The 16,559-nt window shown below is 43.8% G+C and overlaps 1 protein-coding gene and 1 long non-coding RNA gene across 4 annotated transcripts in view; one reads left to right on the forward strand and one right to left on the reverse strand.

The window, feature by feature from the left end:
- Positions 1-10,378, forward strand: part of LOC142363577 (uncharacterized) — a 17,595-nt gene extending 7,217 nt beyond the window's left edge. Inside the window, exons 3-6 of one of the 3 annotated variants that reach the window (XR_012765831.1) lie at positions 2,896-3,073; positions 5,169-5,310; positions 8,887-9,007; positions 9,231-10,378. This is a non-coding gene — a long non-coding RNA (uncharacterized LOC142363577). The remainder of the gene's footprint in view (positions 1-2,895; positions 3,074-5,168; positions 5,311-8,886; positions 9,008-9,230) is intronic. The other 2 variants (XR_012765827.1, XR_012765828.1) reach the window with 2 other exon arrangements.
- The window catches only part of LOC104327143 (antigen WC1.1), a 25,065-nt gene continuing 14,080 nt past the window's right edge, over positions 5,575-16,559 (reverse strand). Inside the window, exons 6-15 of the mRNA XM_075438885.1 lie at positions 16,230-16,547; positions 15,146-15,460; positions 10,966-11,280; positions 10,175-10,237; positions 9,774-10,088; positions 9,555-9,590; positions 9,116-9,257; positions 8,742-8,830; positions 8,058-8,129; positions 5,575-5,873 (exon numbers count right to left, since the gene is read on the reverse strand). Coding sequence (XP_075295000.1) covers positions 5,575-5,873; positions 8,058-8,129; positions 8,742-8,830; positions 9,116-9,257; positions 9,555-9,590; positions 9,774-10,088; positions 10,175-10,237; positions 10,966-11,280; positions 15,146-15,460; positions 16,230-16,547 — 1,964 coding nt within the window. The remainder of the gene's footprint in view (positions 5,874-8,057; positions 8,130-8,741; positions 8,831-9,115; positions 9,258-9,554; positions 9,591-9,773; positions 10,089-10,174; positions 10,238-10,965; positions 11,281-15,145; positions 15,461-16,229; positions 16,548-16,559) is intronic.

A 16,559-nucleotide genomic window follows, 5' to 3' on the forward strand; every position in this document is an offset into this window, starting at 1 on the left:
AGCATCTGTTTTTATCCCTCAGAGTAGAAATTTAGCCTAATAGGTCCCACAGTTAAGCCACTTTACATCTGTTATTATTCTTGTATTCTGTTAATATACTTTCAATCCAATTACTCCAATTATCCTAAAAATTTCCTTAGGCAGGTCCCATTCAGGCGCACCCCTAATGCTGTAGAACTTCGGTTACAAATTTTAACACTGTGGGCACATTTCCAAGATCAGTTCACTTGCGACATTGAGGATTGTATACCCTTATATACAGTCACCTGGGGAGTACTCAACTCAGCTGGATCATGCCAGTGACATAGTTGTTGCCATCTCTGAGGCCCAGGGGATTCCACCTTCCTGGTCGCTGCAGCCCAGCCCGGTGCACACAGGGAGGGGAAGTCCTGCCCTGTACAGATAATTCTGACAGGGATAAATAGTCTGCTACACCTATTTCTGACACAGAATTGGTTGCCCCTGTCAGTTTCTGCTGCCTTTTCCTATTCCTTGCAAACACTCTCTATTTCTACTTTCTCTATTTCCACATCTTCTTTTCCACTAGGAAAAGTGTCCTTCCTCCTGGTAAGCCTTCCTCCTAGTGAGCTTGCTTCACATCAAGTGGATAGCATGATGCAGTTAAATTACGTGGATGTTTGTGTTTCTCTTCTTCTGTGTCTCACAGCATGCCTGTAGCTTGCCTGTCAGGTCTTGCTGATGCTGCTGAAGAAGCAGTCAGTAAGAATTCCTTTCTCAAAGACTTGGCTGCTGTAATGGCTTTGTGTCCTCCTGTGATCTTATGTTTTACCAGGGAAGAAGTAAACCACTCTTGCCTGGGGCTAGATGTCAAGGTGGTTGTTTTCTCTTAGGACCTCTTTTAACAAAGTGCCTTGTCTTTGCCAGACTTGTCTTTCCTTTTGAATTTCCTCCTCACTACTTCCAGTTTAGCTCAGATAAGATAAAGTTACACAAATGGAAACATCCTATGCGTTACCAAATTGTAGTGGCGCAGAGTACTCCTGTGCTCTCACAATATTCCACAGGAAGCTCCATTCATTGCCGAGAGGGAGACAGACAGGGAAGTGTCATTTGCCATGATACTCACTGAATACAGAGAAGTATTCGGTTCATCTCAGTGTAGCCTCTTCTGCCTCAGTCCTTGGCACAGGGCTGTGGGGTGTCCTGATGCTGGGCTAATGAGGTTAGAGAGATGATCGTTTGGGAAAAGATTTGCTTGTCTATGCGTCTTCTCAGCTGTTTGGGACAAACCTTTCTTTATGTAACATGTTGGATAGAACAACACTTGTTTTTATGTACAAATGAGAGTCTCATCTAGATTATGGTGAGTCTCACAGCTATTTCTTCTAGACACATCATTACACTGGCATGCTCTGGGCAAATTCTCAGCAAGCCTGTGTTTCTACTACATTTATCCTCTGATCCAAAAAATCATGTTGAAGTTTCAAACCTTTTTCCTTTGAGATACTTAGCTGAACTGAATAAGGTTCATAAACCAATTCCTGCACGTTCTTGAGTAAATTAACAACTTTCTTGACTGAAGAGGGAATGCCTGCTGGAAGGGCAGGGCTCTGATTTTGAGGGATAAATGGAGGCCAAGAGAGATAACAGAATGCAAGGGAGGCTTTTGTTTTGAGACCTGAAAGAAATTTCATTAGAAGCTGAAACAACAATACTTCACCTTCTATTCCATCAACAAGCGGACTTTTTCAGTCTGCCTTCATATGATTATAAGAAATGACATGACAGACACCTATAGGTATGACCACCACTTGCCATTTGTGGAAAGAAATGAAACTTTCTCTTACTGTATAATTGGTATGACTTTGGGAAACAATAAGTTGTCATGGTATAAAGGGAGAAAAGAGAAGAGGACCTTTTCCCTCCAGCCAAATGCGTGATTCACTTGTACATAATTCAAATGACAGACCTGCTTCTAAAGTGGGGACAAGAATAACCTCTTGCTGAGTTTCTCATCTCGCAAAGCACTATCTAGAAAATTCATTCTAGTCCTTACATTCTGTATGACAAGCAAGAATATCCAAAAGTTGGAACAGAACTTCGATGATTTTTCTTGCAATTCGGTCTCAATTCCTGATAATCTCCAGAAAGCTGCCTGGTGTATCTGAGAGGAGAAGCATAGATTTGAGAAGAGATCTTTAAACAGTTTCTAATAAGGAAATATCATAAGTTGAAAAACTAACTCAGTAGAAAAAAAATTTACAATGAAAATATTTAGAAATAAAAAGCAAAAATTGTCCAGGCAGTCTTGGCAACAAGAAATTATAAGGGAAATTAGAAAGATTTTCTTAACAGTCATGCTTGTATTTCTTCTAAACATGTAATCGCTTCTATGCAAATAAACCAAACTTAGGTAAACTAATCCTAAAAACAGGTTGTGCTGGTTCTACTAGTACCGGATTAGCATTTTATGAACACAGGTGTATTTTCAAAAGGGGTCAGTACAGCCCAGCAGTTTCTCTCAGTGTCCCAGCTCCTCAATGTCATCGTAGTCTTTATCTTCAAGAGCAGGAGATGAATCTCTCTCAGCCTTGGAGGTCCTGTTTCCTGACACATTAGGACTCCAGTCTGAAAACAGGAAAAGGGAAGAACACTGAGAGAAACGCATATCCCATACGTATTACCTTTATGTGGTTGTGCAGCTGGCAGCATGGGCTGTTCGTTGACTCCTCCAGAAATTAGAACCACAGATATGCATGGCTGTGAAAGACCTGAGAAATACTTGTCTCATCCTGCCTCCTGCTAGATGTACACGTATCCAAGGATCAAGCTTACTGTTACTAGAAAACAGGTTACTAATCTAACTTTAAACGCTTCTAATAAAGGCAATTCTTCAAGATTCCTAAATAACCCAACTCTGTTTTACTGCTTCAGCTGTTATCTGACACACTGCAAATTTAGTAGACCTGTCCTTGTCTATCCCACGGATGTGCCCTGACCTGGCTCCTCCCAGGGCTATCACAGGCAAGTGCTCAGCCCGTTGTCTGCGTCCAAAACCCATGAAGAGGATGTAACCCACCTTACTCACTGAGGGGTGTTGTTGCCCACAAAGGTATGAGACTTATTGTGAGATACAGGGGATGAGCATCTTGGGATCGTAGAAAACTTGCTATGGGCTGCTTAGGGGAGGAAGCAAAAGCACAGAGAAGGAAGGATCAGTGTAGTTTGGGGAGGAACCAACATGAGAAAACAGAATGATAAGGGGATAAAAGGGGCTGGTGGCATGTAAACAGGCTGCTGGCCAGTGTGCGTTTGGCCATGCCCTGCGTCTGCTCAGCAGCATCTGTCCTGTCTTCTTGTTAAACTCCATTTCTAACTGCTTTTGTGAGTAAGGGGGCTCTCCATACTGTGTGTATGTGTGTGTATGGAGGTCTGAATGCTGGCAACCGGAGCTGGACCATGGGTCAGAGGGGTCTGTGAGTGTGTGGTGCCAACAGCCGGAGAGACCAGAGTGGCCAGACCTCATATGTATCACCAGCTGGGGTGGGACCCCAGGTGTCGGGGACTCACATGCCCAGACACCAGCAACTGGGGGAGGTCAGGGGATCCAGGGGCTAGTTACTTGGTAGAATACCATGTCTGAGCCCAGTTACTAGGGGACACATTGTGCGTATGTGTGGGTGTTAGCGTGCATGTGGGTGTGCAAAGTAACTGGAAAGCCAGGGCGTTCCATGACCAGTTACTGGATAGACTTGAGTGTCTAAGGCCAGTTACTGGTGGAAGTACAGTGTTCGTGTGCATGTGTATGTGGGTTTGTGTGTGTATAGGTCTGGTTACCAGAAACTGGAGTGGGTCTGTCGTCCTCCAGGGTTAGTACATGCAGGTGCATGTAGCTTGAGAGACCTAGGATCCAGGGGCAGCTGCTGGATAGATGAAGTGTCTAAGGCCGTCTACTGGAAGGACCCATACTGTGTGTGTACATATACATTTTCCATCAATAGGCTTTCATCCTGGTCAGCCTGAGAGGGGAACAGGATGAGGCTATTGGTGCTGCTTGTGTCTGAGTCCTATGTTTTCTGTCTGTGTGGGCTCTACAATCCAGCCTTGCGTGTCTGCATATATGTATTATATGTGCATGTGTGCATGGGCATGCCTACACATGTTCAGCCTCACCACTGACTGGACCTAGGGACATGGAACCTCCATCAGAATACCAGATTTAGCAATCCCTAGTGTCTTCTAATCTTTAGAAGACAAAGAACAGATGAGAGAGATGAATATACCTTAACTATACACAGTTCTTGCAAACAGCAAAGTTTGTCACTGCAACAGAGCAGCTTTGTATGAAGTCAACGGCAGGTGAGGTTCACAAATACACTGAGAATTCATTAATGTAAGATAGAAATATATACAACTTTATACCTAATGTTAAAATGAATGTAATCATGGGCTGTGAAAAAAAATCTCTAATGTTTCTCTAAAGTATTTGAGTCCTAAAATACTTTATTTTTTTCATGTCTTCAGTCTGTCAAATATATTTATCACTACCCCAAAAGGTGGAGTTCAGCCGCTGATCAGAAGGTGTTCTGCAGTTATATTAAGTGCAGAGAGAAAGAAAAGTCTATCTTAAACATTTTTTCTGAATTCTTTTTGAATTAGATGGGCCTGACAAAATTTAGTGCTAGGGTAAAAGCATCCTCCAGGCACTATCCACTGTCTTTAAGAACTCACAGAGAATAGTCTCTGAAGGACTGGGAAAACATGAACAACGTGCTTATTTTTAAGATGGTGTGTGCAGGAGAAGAAACAAGGTTAGGAGTTCCAGAGTTTCAACTTTAGAAAGATATGAGAACAAATAAACTACTTATAAGGAGACAGAATAGAAACAGCAGGTAGATAACAAATAACATGGATTTATCAAAAATAAATCACACCAGATAAATCTGTTTTTTCTTTTTGATTATCTAAAAGTGCTTTTGTGAGGGAGTAGAGCAAATTGTCACTCAACTTACATGATATTTTTATAAGTAAACTAGAGAAATATCATCTAACTCAAACCTCTGCAGACTGGATACAATTTCAGTCAAAAATGGTATTCTTAGTGTAGGTCGTTGTACCAGGTAAGATTCTTTGACAGCCCTAAATACAACTAGGTATTTTTATTAAGTCCTAAGATAAAAGATGCATGTCCTTACTATGTTTTTCAGATGATACCATATTATACTGTAATTCAAATGATCCTGGCAAAGTATTGATGGACATAAAATGAAATCTAATAAGAACACTTACAAGACTACAGATGAAGGGAGAAGCAATCAACTGCGTAACTGCAAAGATTGGTGTCTAATGGTATGTAGTGTTTTACAGAGCAGGATTTGAAGTAGCGTCAGGCCAGACATTGAACACTGTCGGGATTGTCATGCTGTTGCAAAAAAGGGAAGCATCACACTAGCATGCATAAACAGAAGGATATACCGTAAGAAATATGAACAGGGAAGAATTTTATAGCTGTAAGGAAATCATAGCATGGGTATAGACTACCTGCAGAGGTTGTGGAGACACTGCTACTAAATGGCTGTAAGAACAGAATAACAAACATCTTAGCGATGCTCTTCATTTAAGGAGGTAGTGTTCCTTCCTGACAGTGGTTAGGTAAAACCTAGGTGATCCCTTGAGGTACCCTCCACCTTGATTTTCCGTGGGTTCAGTACAGTAACTATAGATTATGATAACTAACAGTGCTGCTCTTCTGGCCTCACCTGTCCGTGAATCCTTGTTTCCGTCATTTTCTTCAGGGATCCCAGTGATTTCCTGTTCATTCTGCCCAGAAAGAGAAGCATCTTTAGGTCCAGGAGCTTCTGTCACATCATCGTAACCATCTTCCAGGGCTTTTCCAGGCAGTGGGGAGACTTCTGAAACAGTACAGATACAAACTATAACAGGGAGAGATCTTCGACTAAAGGAAGCAGTAGGTGATGATCCAGCGATAAGAGACTGTAATACTGATATTATCATGATGGTAATGGGTGATAATAAACCTTTAAGGTATTCCAGACAACAATGATATAGCTCCAATAATTGTTCTACATTGCTGTAAGAAGTAGAAAGTGAAAATCAACATGGAGGAGGGACAGAAGGGGGAAGAAGATCTGGAGAAAGAAGCAGTTAGTGACAGGGTTTGTTTCAGAGTAAGATTCCCCATTGCATTTCATAATTGCAGAATGACAAATTACTCTTTGTTGATCTCTGTGTAGCATCTGCTTCCTGGTCTTTTTATTACTTTAACCACCTTCTGCTAAATGTCTCTGAAATGGTCTAGCTAAGTAGTCACCCTTGATCATTTGCCTATGGGCATGTGGCTACAAACTTAGGCCAAACCCTTGGAGAAAAATATCTGCAGTTCCACTTCTCTTTTCCTGAACCTCAATTCTTTCAACCTTTCCTCATAGGAGAGGTGCTCCAGCCCTCTGATCGTTTCTGTGGCTCTCCTCTGGACCTGCTCCCACAGGTCCATGTCTTTCTTGTGCTTGAGGGCTCCAGAGCTGGATGCAGGACTCCAGGTGGGGTCTCACCAGAGCGGAGTTGAGGGGCAGAATCACCTTCCTCAAAATTCTGGCCACGCTGCTTTTGATGCAGCCCAAGACGTGGTTGACTTTCTGGGCTGCAAGTGCACATTGCTGGCTCATGTCTAGCTTTTCATCTACCAGTACCCCCAAGTCCTTCTTGGCAGGGCTGCTCTCAATTGCTTCATCCCCCAGTTTGTACTGATCCTGGGGATTGCCCCGAGCCAAGTGTAGGACCTTGCACTTGGCCTTGTTGAACTTCATGAGGTGAGGTTTGTATTTGCCCATATCTCAAACCTCTCAAGGTCCCTCTGGATGGCATTCCTTCCGCCAAGTGTATCTACTCAGCATGGTGTCATCCACAAACTTGCTGAGGGTGCACTCAATCTTGCTATGTCATTAATGAGGTTATTGAACAGTACTGGTCCGGTCCTAGTACAGACCCCTTAGGGACACCACTTGTCACGGATCTCTGTTTGGACATTGAGCCATTGACTGCAACTCTTTGGATGCGGCCGTCCAACCAATTGCTTATTCGTTGAATAGTCCATCCATCAAACTCAGGTCTGTGAGTAGCCAGCTCTCTGATTCTGCAGGGGCAGCTAGCTCTGTGGTCTGTACTTAACTGGAAGCCATCCCTCAAACAATATTAGTTTTCACTGTTTTATAGTATATAGATACACACGTGGACATGCATACATAAAAGCCAAAAGCGCTTCTGTTTCACTTTTTACCTAGTACTCAATATGCAATGTGAAAGAATCAAGAAAAAGAGATCTTACTTGGAATAATTGTCTTCGTGATGAGCATTTCCAAGAAAGTAAGGAAAAGCTTTTAGTTTAATTTTAAATAATAAACAACTCTTAATGAAAATCAATAGGAAATAAAGATATAGCACAACACAGAGTCAGTGATATGGGCCGCTGAGGTCCAAAACTGCTCGTGCCTTTGGCAGTTGATCTCTCTGAGAACAGGCAATAGGTAAGAGAGCTTTTGCATCAGCTCTAGGAAAATGCAGTTCTGCTCCAAACACTTGCTCTCCCTCAGCTTTTTCAAATTAAAAAACCCCACATCTGTCCTACTGCATTTTCTTCAGATCACTTGGAATAAAATCCTTAATCAACTCCAATGTTTTGCCAATGTTCTTATCTGAAGCATGGTTTACCTCTGTCTTAATTCTCCCTGTTTATCTCAGAAATGAAGCAACAGCTTATAAGCTGCTGCAGTTGCAATTTCTGGGAGAGGCAGTTGACAAATTGTTGGATTTGTGCAACTGAATCCTGTGAAGAGTGCAGTACTATCAACAGACATATATTTTCAGCTTCTCATGTAGAAGAGTAGCACTTGTATATGAGATTGTATGACATTCTTCCACTACGAGACTTAAACAGAAGTTTTTGGTGCACATCAAAACATCACTAGTGGACATGAATTGCAGCAAGAAAAGAGTTTTAATCACCAATAATGCTTTGGAAATTAGAAGCTACCCTGATTTTGAGTCTCTTTCTTTGTAGGATTCCCATCTTCCATTACCTTGAGTTGCTCCAGGACTGTTTTCTTCGTCACTGTCCCCGCTATAAAAGTGTGCTTTTGTTTTTGAGCTCTCTGAATAAGAATCTAGATGAATGAGAAAGCGTGTGATATCAGATTAAACTCCCCTTAACTGCTAAAACTGCATCATGAGGAAAAGAGTAGGCTACAGTAATACCACACAAGTCAAGCAGATTCCTTGGCAGTCAGTATTACTACTGCAAGGTAAAGGGCTTACAGTGGAATAGTCGAGAATCCCTCAGGGGCCCTGTAACATCTCTTGTGGCTCATGGGGGAGGCAAGCCATGAAGGGAGAAAAGCAGTCGACAGGAGGAAGCCTACAGAGATGCATAGCTGCTGGGAGTGAGATATAAATTATTCCTTTATTTGTTCTTGCTTTAAATAATTTCAGCAAAAGCCTTCTTGTTTGTTTGTTTGGGGTTAGTTTATTTGTTTGTTTGACCTATACTGATCTATGTTTTATAGCTGCAGTGAGGACAGCCCAGAATGAATTGTCCCTAGGAGAGCAATAGGCAGAATCCAGTGGGCAGAAAACCCCTCTCCTCAAATCTAGGATTTTCTATTTCCTAGTACATTTTGGAGCTTGAAAGTATCAGACTGGGATCTGGGCCACGAGGAGGAATTAGCCTCAGTTGTTTTCCCTTGACAATAGCAAGACGCACAGACCTGAGAGGCCAGCCATGCCCTGCTTCTCCCTCAGCAGGTTATAGTCGATCTCTTCATAGACAGCCTCAGAGAAGGGGTCATAGGATAGTCTGGAGCCTGAAAGTAAAAGGCAATGATCACTCACACAGTCTCTGCTCATACTCAGGCTGGGGTCGTGAAGAGGAGAAGTGACCTAAAGGGGTCTACATGGCCTGGTTAGTACCCAGAAAGTCACCATGAGCTGCTGACTAAGGATAAGCACTACTTGGCTCTTTCACTGTCAGATGGTAAGTGAGGATCTCAGTGTGGTAGCAGGTGCCATTCATTTCAGTCACCTATGCCCCTCGCCTCCCCAGCCAGCCATGTCATTGAGGTGTTTCATACCCCTGAGGGACCCACCTCTCTGCTGTGCCCTGGCGCTTTGGATCTGTCCAGCGAGAATGGCGAGGACCAGGCAGAGAAGGGTCCCCAGGATAATGCAGAAGATGATGGGCATTGAAATTCTCGTAGTCTCTGTTGCAGGGCGGCGGGGACGATCTGAATGGAAATGAAGAAGCAACAGGCAGAGAATCAGGTGACCCAAAGGGCTGCTCCTCTGTAGCGTCCTGCTGTGCCCATGCTAGCAGGTCACTTGCTGCCCAGTTTTGGATCCTGCTCAAGCAGCCGGAATTCAGCAGCTGGGGATAGTGCTGCTTGGGTCTCCTTTACAAAAGGCTGTGGGAGATCCTTTCTGATGAGCTGGAATATACTGCTGATTTACATGCTATGCAAGTAGCAGGGACATGAAATCCTCTTTTGCTGGGAGAAAGAAAGGGGGAAGAAGAAATGTTTTACCTGCTCTGGTGGGTGATGCTGTTGTTTCTGTCATACCTGCAAAAGGAAGGCGAGTTCAGATTAAGGAAGAGGCAAGTGTGAAAAATAACAAGAACATCTCCACATCATTTGTGAGGTTCCTGCAGTCAAAATTATGAAGGGGATAGTCACTGGGATGTACAGCTGACATAATGTTTATCCACCTCCTTCCCAGATCTGTGTAAAGGACCAGTCACTAACCGGAGCAATCCACAGCGGCATCTTCCTTATGATCACATATTTTGCTGAACAAGATCTTGGCAGGACAGTCCCAAAGAGACAGCTCCATTCCTTTACAGTGCACCTTCTCCAACCAGATGGGACCAGTCCCTTCCCCAAAGGCAGCTTCACTCAAAGCAGACACAGCAGATCCACAGCCCAGCTGTCTGCATACGACGTTAGCATCTGCCACGTCCCAGGAATCATCACAGACTGTTCCCCAAGAACCTTGGTGCCAAATCTCCACTCTGCCTGAACATCCATCCTCTCCTCCTATGACTCGTAACTTCTCCCTGTCTGCAAAACACAGAAACCTTCTGTATTCCTGAAACAGCAGGATGGTCCATAGGGACCAATAAGAAGAAACAAAGATGTAGAGGTACCTGAACAACTTGTAGAGTTTGGACACTCAGCAAATGTGGCTGGAGACGTTGCCTCTTTTCTTCCTGCAGAATTTAAAAATTGAAGTAAATTATTTGATTATCATTGCCTGAAAATTAATCAAGTTAATTTTGTCCTATGTTATATATATGGCTATTTAATACTTGTTGGATCACTGTTTGGCTATTATTGTGAATAAAATAATCTTCCTGGTGCTTGCTTTCTTATTCTGTGAGGCAGCTGCAATCCCTTTCAGGAGATCTGAATGTCATCTAGAATTTATTGATTTCATAGGGGGAACCCACAGGTGTGAAGTACTGTCATAAGAACAGGCATTAGAAATGGGCCTTTGGAACTGGACTATTCATACACTTGTCCACGGCTATGTGCATGCGTATGTGTACATGTAGATATGCACTGATATGCCTCCATACATGCAGAAACACATACATGCCTCTAGACTTTTTGAGGAGTCTGATGCTAACTCAGACCTCAGAGACTGGCTGTGTATCATAGATTTTTGCTTTGAAAACATGCAATGGCACCATCCTATCAGGGACTTCCTTGGGATTTCCACTGGGTAACTGCACTTGGTGACACTCATGTAATTTTAATTCACTCCTTTACATCAGGGATATAGACAAAGAAAAATGTTTGCGCTATTTGCATAAAACTGGAAATTATGTATACCAGATAACAAATGAACATAAGGCAATTACTACAATGTCTGTATATGCATGCACAGGTTTATGTATATGTCTGGGCAGTGCTTTACAGATGCATTTCTAATTACCAGTGCAAGAAATATGGGTCTCTTCTGCTCGGTTATCACATGACTGAGGATTCCAGGGGTCTGACTGACATTGCCAGAGAGAGCTGTGGCGCTCAGTACACTCAATGTGGTCCAGCCATGTGGGCCCAGAACCTTTGCCATATTTGAAGTCTCTTGCGATTTCCCCACTATCTCCGCAGTTCAGGTGTTTGCATACAGTTATTGCAGTGAGTTGAGACATATAATTGGAGCAAATGCTCCCCCATGTCCCGTTGTAGAAAACTTCTAGCCGCCCAGCACAGTCACTGCCGTTTGCCAGCCTCAGAGCCAGGAACTCTAGAAGTGAAGACATAAAAATGGAATTAGAGGGGCCTGATTCTGCTAGGAACTTGGATGTGATGAGTGAAATCCAGAATCTGCTAACAATCCTGTTCATCACTCAGAATGAGAAAGTGTCAGAGGAAACCATGCTATAAGTGAGAAACACTTAAAACCAAAAGTCCTACAGTGATTGTCTCTGGTTAGCCAGCCTTCACCAGCATCTATATCAACAAACCTATTGACACATTTCTTTGGAATGTTGGAGCGTAGGTGCCATGTGCTTCTCTTTTTTGTTGAAGTTTCGGGGTACAATGACTTGTTTACAATAATTTCAGAGCCAGCTGGAATGGCTCCCCTGTGGAAGCACAGGGCACCCCTGCAGCCTCCAGTGACTCAAACCCTGCCAGTTGTACCCGATACATTTCACCGCTTACCTGTGTGAAACATCTGTTAAGAAGTGTTTGAACATAAATCCATTATAAACTCTACCTTACCATCATCATAGTCATAAAATACATGCATTATAAACTCTACCTTTGGTCCCAGACAATAGGTATTGACATTGTAACAGTGTACACATAGAGTTGATAAAATGCTACTTCTCGTTCTGGGAACCACATTATAGGAATTAACATCATACAAATCTCAACATATATTTATTACAAGATTGTAAATCTTGTAAATTGTCTATTGTAAACCATCATTCTCCAGCAGGCCTCCATCTAGATCAAACAGGACTGTTCTAAGGTGACTTTGTGTTTAAGATCACCCCTTGTTTTTCCAGGGAAACAATTATTTTGAGGCTTTTGGCCCCTTGGTCAGTTTGATACCGCTTTCAGCAAATTACTTGGATTGCCAAGGGACTGACACCTGGGTCTATTTCAGCAATGTTTGTGTGATTAGAGAGTCCTACAGAGTCCCATAGCTGGTTCTCACCTGTGTAAGCTACACTGCCTGTTCCAAAAAACCGAAGCCTTTCTGTCCCATCCATCCATCTCCAGTGGTCAAGAAAGTCAATGTCAAGGATGACGGGGCAGTAGGGCCAGTGGCAGCAGGTAAGGTATACCAAGCCCATCTATTCAAGCTTACGTTCCTTTCCTCCAGAGCTGGGTGTTTCTCCTCCAGTTACTCCAAGAACTATTTGTTTATCACTGCTAGACAGAGAGGATGATAAGGTGCACTGAGTGCTACTATCGTTAGGTACTGACTAGCACACAACATTATTGAGGCAAGGGTGCCTGGCTGCCTTATCTGGACAGTCTAATAACTGGTTAACTTCATCCACTGCCAGGCCAGGGGAGAACCCCCCAGTGCAGTAAGTTCATATCAGTTGTCAGAGCAGTACGTGGTCCAGAAGTGGGGTTAGAAGAAGGGAGTGGTTTAAATAAGCTCTCAGCTCTCTCCTGTGCTCACAAAGCTAGGTCTATAAAGGGCTTTTCCTCCTAGTCTCTCGTATAGTCTCGCTTTTCTTTCAGATGCATTCTTACATCTCAGTGTGTAGGAGAGGCACATACAGAACTCTTATTCTCCCTTCATGTTTTTCCTGAGGTTGACCATACAGCTGGATCCTCAGTATTATCCTCGTCTGCGCTGCTAAGCCTGCATTCTTCTTCTGGAATGCTCAGTGCAGAATGGTAACATAGGTCATGCTTTGATCAACAGGGCATCCCACCAGGCGGTACCACAGGGGCATTAGTAACTGTGCCTAACCATTGGAGATTCCAAGCACTAGCACTGGTGATCACAAGCTTTTCAGGGTCCCTCTCCCTTTGCCTGTAACCACACTTCAGCAGTCCAGCAGATTGCAGTTGATTATCCCTTCTTCCCAGTCCTTTCAAAGGCGTGTTTTGTTTGTAGAATCAGCACCATTGGGCACTGCTCAACATATCTCTCCATAAACTGATCCCAAAGCCCTCCTACATTGTACAGTACAGTCTTTACAAGTGGCTTATGCCCCGAACTCCCCAAGCTCCTGCTGTCTCAAGTTTTCAGCTGTATCTCTTTAGCTCTGGTGTCCCAGTAATGCCATAGCCACTGCAGAGGCATCTCCCTGGAGCAGTGACTGTAAGTTTCTACACGTTTCTCCATTCATTTACACTCAGAGTAAAGACTCATTGAGTGGTCACAATCTGGAGTGCGGTGTACCCTTTTCTGTAGGGCTCTTTAATTACTGTAACTAGGGCTGCCTGAAAGGACTCATTTTTTAATTCATCGTGAGCCCCTAGTTTCTCCTCCAAAGGTGTCAGGGTTCCCCTCCACATCAGTCAGTCTAAGCTGTAGGTGCTCCGACAAGCAGCCTAAAGCTTGCAATTTGACCATTTCACTGCTACTAGCTGCAAACTTCGAACCAGAATCCTCCCTTTTGTGCTGAGCACTGGTTAACACCACTTTGCCAGACCATTGCTCTGACAGAGACCATCAACCAGGTTCTTCAGCCCTACTAAGCTGTCCCAGTGCCTCTTGAAGCCCTGCTGTGAACACATGGTAGGCTCTGGTGTACCCCACAGCAAAGCAACACACCACTCGCTTGGGGTTTCAAAGGCAACATAACCCCTTTGCATCTCCAAGACTGATATTCTTGGACACAAGAATATCCAGGCTCCAGGCCACTGGATTTCTTCCCAATCACCTTCCCCTTCAACAAGAGCTGTCACACTCTCCATTTCCCACCTGTTTACACATAGTTTGTATCCTTCCCTGCATCCTCTGTTCCCGTCACCCATCCTCCCTCCCCCCGCCCCCACGAATGGGTGTACCATTTACACCACATCACAACAACACAAATTTCCAATATCAGAATCAAGGCTTTTTGGACCTTTGAAGTCACTGCAATTATTCCATTTCCAGGGCGTGCCAAGTACTAGTGTTGCCAGAGTGCTTCCCACATTTACTGTCTGCTATCATGGGCAAAACAGTTTCCACTTGGGACATTTAACTTAATTTTATTTTTTGCACTTAACATAATCTTAATTATTGCTTTAAGCAATGAGGAAAAAAGAAAACATTAACAATTAGACAAACAATTAGGGTAACATCTTTGATCCACTCCATTAGTCCTAACTTCCTTTGTTTGCCTTCCCAGCTCCTTCAGTGAGTGTGGCAGTTCAGGAGGTTGTGTTTTTTTTCTGCCACTCTTTGCTTCATATTCATTTTCCGCTGCTCCAGCACGGATGTCCCACTGGCTGCAGTCTACTCAGGGGTTGTATTTGCTCCATTGTGAGCTCTCCACAGGCTGCAGTCCCTTCAGAGTTTGTACTTGCTCCATCGTGGGCCCTCCACAGGCTGCAGTCCCTTCAGGAGTGTAGCTGTTCCACTGTGGCTTAGCCACAGGCCGCAGCCCTCTCAGAGGCATACCTCCTCTGGTGTGGAAACCATGTCTCCAGCCATGTCCCCAGCAGTGTCTTTTTCCACTTCTTCATTTGTCCTCTCCCATGCAGCTGCCACTCTGTCTTAAATAGGCATGAGCAGAGCCACCATATGATCCTCTGGTTGATTGATGCTTTGGTGCACAGTGAGTTGTTTCCAGTGGTTTCAGAGCCAGCTGTAACTGACTGTAATGGGCACCTGGCAGCTGATGACCTCCTCCCGCACAAGAACGCCCACAACACCTTGCTGTGGATATCTTTACAGAAACCTTCCAATTTACCCCCAAATATCCTGCCCCACCACACACTTTTTTTGTGTGTGTGCATTGACACAAAATAAGGACTTCTGTAGACCCTTTGCATCTTAGTGGGACCAAGGGGATGAGCTGACCAACTATGCTTGTAGTCAAGAGAGCAAGAGGCTGTCTGAGAAAATTTCTGCTATTCTCTGCTTCCCCTTCATGAAACCCTCCCCTTTCTACACATAGGCTCAGAAAAGGATTTTCCAAACACACCTGAGCACAGGACTCCAGCATCCTCTTTGTGTTGGCAGTTGTGCTGGCCCCATGCCCTAGACGGACATGCCCAGAGATCAGATTCAGCCCCAGTGCAGTTCACATCATCCAGCCAGATCTGTCCTGAGCCTTCGCCATAATGAGCAGAGACAAATGCCTTGATGGCATGTCCACATCCCAGCTGTTTGCAAACAATGTTAGCATCTGATAGATCCCAGTTATCATCACAGACGGTGCCCCAGATACCATCATGATAAAGCTCTACTCTCCCAGCACAGTGCGTTGTTCCATTCACCAGCCTGATCTGTCTGCTACCTGCCGGAAGAAAAACCAGTTGTCAACATGCAACATAACGATAATGCACAGGTCAGCATAATGGCCGTATGTTCAAAGCACTTTTAAGTGCTTTAAACATACGGCCATTATATGGCCATTATCATCATAAGAACATGATGCCATAACATCAACCATCTTCTGTTATGGTTTCCTGGGCAGAACTGTGATGCTAAAACCACCTAAAGTGAAAGACCTGCTCCTTCATCAGGTGAATGTTTGAATAATTCCTGTGAGATGTTGCAAACAAGGAGGAGTGCCTGGTCATACTAAGTATATGCAGAGATCACCTTATCCTAGAAAACCAGAGAAGCTCTTTTCTACTTAAACTCATTTAGTTAGACAGAGATGGAGACAGTTTCTGTTACAAAATAAGAGAAGGGTAGAAACAACTCTAGTTTACTTTAGAAAGGCTGCAAGTATCTATAAATATAGAAATGTCACAAAATAAAACCTGTTTAATTCTCAAGTGACAGAGTGTGTGGCAGTCATGGCCAAATTAGTGTTTCTGTGGCTTCTGTATTCTATTATTTTTGATTCTGTGAGTCAAATTCTTTAAAAAATTCAGGTGAAGAAAGCATTATGTAAGTTATGCTTGCTTCCTTAACTATCATTTGTCCCTTAGAGTGTACAAGCAGGTGGGTATCACAAGCTCAGACTCATGCCTATTTAAGATCTGGTGAGACCACAGCACAAGGTGGGCTAGAGGCAACCGTAGAAAGTGTTCTGTACCTTTCGCACAGTAACTCACCTGAGCAAACCACACCAACGTCTTCAGCAACTCCTGTTGGTACTGTCTGAGAGTGGGAGGTCTTACAGAGCATCAGCTGAGTCTCATTTCCAGTGCACTGGACACTTCTTAAGCCAACAAGACCCATGCCTCGCTCAGACCTTGGAAGGTAATAGGCTTTCTTGGCAGTTCCACACCGGAGCTGTCTGCATACCACATGAGCATCCTTAATGTCCCAGTCATCATCCAGAACTCTGCTCCACATGCCATGGAGTGAGATCTCAACTCGCCCATCACAGCGGCTCTCACCACCTGAGAGTCTGAGTGATTCAGCAAGACCTGGGCTCAAGA

Source organism: Opisthocomus hoazin, chromosome 1, assembly GCF_030867145.1.
Source record: "Opisthocomus hoazin isolate bOpiHoa1 chromosome 1, bOpiHoa1.hap1, whole genome shotgun sequence".
Lineage (NCBI taxonomy): Eukaryota > Metazoa > Chordata > Aves > Opisthocomiformes > Opisthocomidae > Opisthocomus > Opisthocomus hoazin.